The sequence below is a fragment of the Bidens hawaiensis genome, unplaced genomic scaffold (assembly GCF_021521415.1).
Source record: "Bidens hawaiensis isolate Kalapana, Puna unplaced genomic scaffold, B.hawaiensis_p1.1 tig00078722_1, whole genome shotgun sequence".
In the NCBI taxonomy this organism is placed as follows: domain Eukaryota; kingdom Viridiplantae; phylum Streptophyta; class Magnoliopsida; order Asterales; family Asteraceae; genus Bidens; species Bidens hawaiensis.
This window is the reverse complement of record NW_027503479.1, coordinates 5,041-11,782: the sequence shown is the minus strand read 5'-3', so window position 1 is coordinate 11,782 and position 6,742 is coordinate 5,041. Positions and strand designations below refer to the sequence as shown.

General features: G+C 32.7%; 1 protein-coding gene across 2 annotated transcripts; it reads right to left on the bottom strand.

Annotated features, from left to right (window-relative positions):
- Nucleotides 1-744: 744 nt before the first annotated feature.
- On the bottom strand, nt 745-5,519 carry LOC143606980 (uncharacterized). 2 transcript variants are annotated; one of them, XM_077082586.1, is made up of 16 exons: nt 5,404-5,519; nt 4,739-4,789; nt 4,490-4,665; nt 4,338-4,415; nt 4,151-4,262; nt 3,995-4,079; nt 3,871-3,922; nt 3,720-3,781; nt 2,519-2,628; nt 2,323-2,432; nt 2,163-2,231; nt 2,016-2,073; nt 1,837-1,910; nt 1,687-1,735; nt 1,347-1,426; nt 745-1,255 (listed from the first exon to the last, which is right to left on the bottom strand). In XM_077082586.1, exons 1-16 carry the CDS (start codon nt 5,513-5,515, stop codon nt 1,193-1,195), a joined length of 1,341 nt encoding a protein of 446 aa, XP_076938701.1. In that variant the 5' UTR covers nt 5,516-5,519; the 3' UTR covers nt 745-1,192. The 2 variants fall into 2 exon arrangements, with proteins under 2 accessions (XP_076938701.1, XP_076938699.1); XM_077082584.1 differs by having other exon boundaries at nt 745-1,426.
- Between the last annotated feature and the right edge of the window lie 1,223 nt (nt 5,520-6,742).

Here is a 6,742-nt window from a genome sequence, read left to right as displayed (position 1 = left end):
GTGGATTTAGAAGTTATTGATATAAAAATGGATTGTGATAATCATCAAATAATTATAATGAGTCAATAGATTTTGATGAATATAGTATGCACGTAGAGGGTCATTTTCGGGTGTTAATTGTATTGTGTGATGCTGAGATTTCATCATTCATGTACCGAAATTGCTTAAAGCCTTCATGTTTAACTTGTATGGTCCTTTGCTCAATTTGCCATATGTGTTATGATCCACCTGCTATGTATGGCCAAGTGTGGGACTGTGGTCCTTTGTAATTCACCATTGACATGCTGATTAGCTTAGCATTGCTTGCTTACTTACTTTCAACCATGATAAATCTGGGGTGGGTATACACACACTACAAGTTTCCTTCTTTTGGCATGCTACTTGCTTTAAATATCTTTGTTTAAACTGAAAGTGACCTAACAATACAACACATTATTGTATTCGTGTGATTCTTAAGTTACAAATTGTAAGAGAACTTTTTTTTTATATAAATCTTTTTTTGATAAAAGAATTGGATTGAAAATTCTAATAAACTCATGCAAAGAAAGATAATTGGTGATTCTTTATTAATTCATTATGGTAGTTTCATAGCTTCGAATATAGTTACGATTAGGTGTGCGAGATCGCTGACATGTTTCAACCATTAACCTATATATAAATGAATTACACAAGTTGTTTATAGACTACACAGCATCTTTGACTTAAATAAATATACAGGTCATGTTCACAATTGACATAACTTATCATCCCATCTTATATATATGTTTCAATGTCCTTGAATACATATGAACTTGCAACTCAATAATTTTAGTAGATATGTTCAAAATATTGGACCACACCACATATAACATATTTAAACATCTAAAGAGCTTTAGAAACTAGAAAACAAATATATTATAAACAAAAAAACCATTTGAATACTTTCAAGAAAAAAGAACCAATGCTCTGCCCATACAGCCCATACTACCTGAGAATCTTAAACCACACTTCCTACTTAAATTATGTTTTGACTTCTCCAACCATTAAAGCTTTCACACTTAAAAATACTCAATAAATATTATAAGTCAAAGCATTGTCAGTTTCACATTGCAACCAGTCTAGAGAAAAAAGCCCACAAAATATATATTTTTTTAACCCAAATATGTTCACTCAAAACAAATGTGAACATTTTGTACTGATAAAATATAAGCATTTAGTAATCCAATGAGTTTTTTGATTCCTGAATTTTGACATTATAAGCTGCTTCCATCTCATCCTGCAAAAACAGTTAATTGTTATTTTTCAATATACAAATTAATAAATCGTTTTTTGAAATGTAACACACTATTAATAACATTCTTGATTACCTTGCAAGATTTCAGCAACGGCTGCAAGAACGCTTCTTTAAAGTATCTGATTGACTTCCCCATTGAAGTTCTTTCCCATACTGGCATCAATCCACACATGATAAAAAAATGTTTTTTTTAAATTAATTAACACACCGCAATAGTAATAAGAAAATGATCGGTTTAGGATCACTGGTCATGCGATGAGTCAATGCTATAATAATGAATATGTATCACGCATGAATGACAAAACATATATCCTTAAAATACATTGAATCCAATTATTCACATGTATAGGAAGCTTTAAATTTGGGAGAAAATGATATATTGAATAAATGTTATGATATTCTGAGTAACATACCTTTCTCGTCTTCTGCTTGAAAGCCTCCGGTGTTGATTTCCCTCAAAAGCTGCGATTCAACAAAGAGAGAATATTATTCTTAAGTGCAAAAACAAATAATAAACAGAAATGGCGTATACACATAATAGTTTGCTAACAAATTATACTTACCTTAGAAAGTGTTGGCGCATTGGTAGGATCAAACTCATCACAAATGTTTGGATCAATAGGGACACAAACGCGTCCTGAGAAAAAAGATAGGCATTTAAGCATAATTTTGTTTAAAACAAAAATCAAAATTGTGAGATTAACTTTTTGCATCATAAATATGGATATTAATAATCACTAACCTGTTTTGGGGTGTACACAAAAAGGCGCCTTCAACAAATGGTTCATGTGTTTTGAAACCTGAGATGTGACCTCAAAGGTTAAATACATTATAACTGTTACAAAATATAAAGTTAAGGATTAAAATGAAAATAAAACAGATTACTGACCTCCATATCAATCCTAGGATAAGTGTAAGAAAATACAATCTCCTCAACACATCTACGAAGCCCCGGTGTCTAACATGTGAAACAAAAACAAAGATACAAAGGTCGTTAACGACAATTTGATCAATTATTTAATTTATATGATTCAATATAACATGCATACCTTTCTTTTGCTACACTGGTGTTTAAGTTGCTCCCATCGCACGATATTAATATCGTTTGCGTTAGACCGCCTAGTGCCTTGCCACTTACCTCTAAGCTCTGCTGTTACAGCTGCAAAATAATTTCAAATTATATAAGCATTTCTTGGAGCGCAAATAAGACAAAACGTAACAACATATGTAATCCACATTGCATACTTTCATCTGGAATCATGTCCAGTATATTCTCATATCTTTCATCTGATAGTAACTGTTGGCTGCAAAGTAATTTATTCTGAAAGTAGTCACTCAGAACCTTATATGATCTCCTGCAGGAATTACACAAGATGCGAATATAAACAATGCAAGTTAACACTCCTGCAAAGGCTTGTTTTGCGCTCAAACAAAACCAAATTCTGAAATTTCGGTTTCTTAGGTTATTGAAAACTCTTTTCGGTTTTGGTTTTACACAGTTTTCAGTTTTCAGAATGGGTTCGATTTGGTCACGGATTTTTTGGTTTTGCCATTTGAGATTTACAATTGTTATTTGGCCTAAATTTTTATGGCTACACCATTTATTAAGTTTTTTCTTATATAAATTGTTAAAAATGTAACATCATATTGCAATTCTATCTGTTTAAGTGTAGTTTATATTGATATTAGTTATAAGTTTCTAATACTTTGTTTTTATGTTTTATGTTGAGTTTTGGGCCTGTTCTAAATGTGGATGTGGGCTCGTAGCTGATTAAAAGTATGGGCTGTTGCTGTTAATGTCTAGGCCCGTTTAGCTGGTTCAAATTATAACTGTTAAGAGGGTGCTTATAGAGTCGATTTTCCAGACTTTCTATATAACAATCTCTGGTTTCATTCTCTCCAGTTCTCCATTCCAAAAATTGGGGGTTGTCTTTGATTTTTTTCTGTTCTTTATCAAAGAGATTAGCTGCAGATCATCTGCTAGTCTTTAAGATATTCAGTTGTAAAATTGATGGATATTATTTTGTGGTTAGTTTCTCTGATTCGAATTGTTTCAGAGATTATTTGGTTGTAACAAGTTTGATTTTAATAAAAGTGATATTACTGGTTTGTGACATAAATTACTTAGTATTCAAATATTAAAATATAATCTATAAAATCAATGACAAAAGTCGATTTTTCGTATCAGTTATAAAAGTTGGTTTGGTATTTTCACTTTATTAGTACATGTGAAATGGTAACTGAACCGAAAATCCGGTATTTGTGAACATAAAACCAAACTCTCGGTTTTCGGTTGTCTGATTATCTCTGTTCAGTTATGTTAGTTATTTCGTTTACGGATCAGTTATTTCGATTACGGGTCAGTTATTTTGGTTTCATGTACACTCATAGTTAAAAATGAATGATTATTATACAAATTTTTAGATACAAATTTTTAGATACTTACACGAGGAAAGGATGAAGTGCGGGACCCACAAGAGACACCTTTGATTTACTGTTACTGTTACCCTGTAAAGCAAGAAATGATAATACAAAACTCATATATAAAATTTTGCATAAATGCATGGTTACATGGTATGTATGAACTAATATTAAACCTTGTACACGCGAAAATAATCGGCGATAGCAGACCTTTGTTCATTATTTAACCTGAAATACAAAATTTCAAAACACATAATGAGTAAATGTGAATTAATAGTTTTACAAGTTTTAATGCATTACCTTCTTGCTCTTGTGTCACAAATCCAACAGTGGACACCACGACGGCCGCTGTAAACCCAAAGAATATGATTGAATCCAAAATCATCTGAACCAATCAGACATATAATTAGTGTATACTCATATAATACATATTACAGAAAAGCTTGTACTTTATACCTCTAAGAGCGGTATCAATCACTTTAATGGCAACGTTCATCAAAGGCCAGCAGTTTATGCAAACATCTGCACCCGAGCAGCAATATCTGGCATCATCATAATCTGAAATATCCTGGAAAACAAACATTATTCAAGTTAACTAATAAAATATTTGCATTTAGAATCCATTCAAGTAAAACAATCTTACTATATCAAACACTAGCTCTCTTTCCACAGGAGTGAAAATATTGTCCCCGGATTGTGCATATGCGTGCCTCTTTGCAGGCTGTTAAAGGATCAAAAAACATGTATTAATACGTAAGTAATATAAATTCACTTAATTAAGCAAAAGAATCTTACATCAACAGTATAAACAGGACCGATGTCTATTTTGAATGGACATTGGCCTTTGATGGCCTTTTCAAGCTCACTGGCTTTCTCGAAAGACTGGAACCGCACGTATATATCATTGTCTAATGTGAAAGAAAACTCTCGTCGCCCAAAATATGATTTGTCACATGAGGGATGACCCCTATCTGCATAAACAAACAATACAACTGGTTATCATCATGAACCTATGATCCAAATATATAAACATAATACGATTACCGTTTGCATATGCCATCCATTTGGACATATCTGCATGAGGAAAAATCCTTCCTGTAAAAAACAAAATACATTGTAAGGATCAAATACAAACAGCTTTTAACGTGAAAAGCGTACAAATAACTAAAGTAAATATGCTAACACTAGAGTAAGTATTATTACTCTAAAAGTTTATGAACTAATATAATAATTATTATTCAACTTCATATTTTTATACTGTAATTAGTCTATTCAAAACTATAGAGTAGAGTAAATAATAATTACTCTAGTTCTTTGTACATTTAGCTGGTTAAATAACAATGAAAATTAGAAACTAACTGTATGATCCTATTGAAGAATCAGGTAAAGCATATGTTAAGGAGATGCTGTGAAGATTGTTTTTGAGAAACATGTATTTTGATGGACTTTTGGACATCTGAATTGATTTTTTGCGATTGTTTTTGTCGAATAACGTTCATTTTGAGTCTGTTTTAGTAATCCTTTTTGCAAACTAGCATCAGAAGAAGTTAGATTTGGTTAAACATATTCGACCCGAACCAAAACAACCCTTTTTTTAATTTGGCCGCATATTCATTCATCTTAGTTTCCAGCCTTATAAATAACTACCCATAAATGCAACAACAGTTTCATTTTGGTTATAGTAGAAGAAGAAGAAGAAGAAGAAGTACCGTAATAGAGTTTGAGGTAATTAGAATTGAATCCCTCAGGATAATAATCATCGTTTTGGTTATCTATCAACATATCATCTCTTCTTCCGTTTTCTGCTTCTTCTTTAGTCATACTTGAACCTCCCACTTTTTCCAAACCCGGGAATACAAATACAATACCTCTATCTATTGCTTCTAGGATCGGAAATCAAGAGGCGGTGGTGGAATTAGTCACTGTTAGATTTGGGGGATTTGGCGCCAAAACATTATTAGTGTTTGCCGCCAAAAAAGACGTGGTTGCTTGGTGGATTGTTTTTTTTTTTCTTTTTTAAATATAAATACAAAAGGTGAAAGTGGAAAACTCTTTTCTCATCGTCATCGTACTCAGTATATCCCGCCAATAGCAAAGCTATGGTAGGGTTTGAGAAGGGTAAGATGTAGACAGCCTTACATCTACCCCATAGGGATAGAGAGGCTGCTTCCGGTGAGACCCCCGGCTTGTGGAAAACTCTTTTCTACGCTCGGTAAATAAACACGGAAAATACAAAAATGTAGACTTACAGTTTGAACCGGATTTTGTTAAGGCATACAGTATTTAAAGCCAGACATTTTTAGATAGTTTGCTAAAATATTGTATCGCCGATTTTTTTAAAATATTGGTTTTAAACCTAAGTGTTTTTTTATATTTTTTGCGGCCCATGTTTTTTGAAAATGACTTTTAACCTATGGGATAAAATTGAATTGAGTAAGCACGATAAACGACGATTAATCAAACAATTTTGTATCTTGCAAATCTTAGTTGGTTTCTTTATATATTTTATAATTGATTAAGTTTGCATACAAACTAAAAACTTTCTATTTGACTCGATCATTGTTCATGTGTGATTTTTAATTGTTTATTAATTTACTTCTTGGGTTATCTTTTAGACAGAATTACAAATTTTGTCATTTAAACAAAGCCAATTTACAGTTCGTGTCCTTTATTTAGTTTCTTTGCAGGCGGTGTCCTTTAAACATTTTTTTCTACACTTTATGTCCTTTACGCTAACTTGGTTATAAAAGTTTAGTTAAATATTATCACGTTAGTCGCATGTGAGGGCATAAATGTAATTTCAAATATTTTTTTCTTCACTAATAAACTCTCTCTCACCTCTCTATCTCTCTCTCTTCATACTCTCTCGCTATATACCACCATCACAAATACACAAACCACCACCACCACCACCACCACCACCGTCACACACCACCGCCAACCCTATCCGGTTCCACCATCATCTCCAGCCCCACCATCCCACCCACCTTTCATCTTCATTCAACCCACCGACCACCACCACCATCCTGCTCACGAAAGGACCATCAC

Bases quoted from the DNA above. Each gene is read 5' to 3' on its own strand.
- LOC143606980 (XM_077082584.1), bottom strand. From the start codon at position 5,515: ATGACTAAAGAAGAAGCAGAAAACGGAAGAAGAGATGATATGTTGATA. The intron at 2,074-2,162 runs GTCAGTAATCTG...GTCACATCTCAG, and splicing joins ATCCTAGGATTGATATGGAG to GTTTCAAAACACATGAACCA. The intron at 1,427-1,686 runs GTATGTTACTCA...GATTGATGCCAG, and splicing joins TCAAGCAGAAGACGAGAAAG to TATGGGAAAGAACTTCAATG.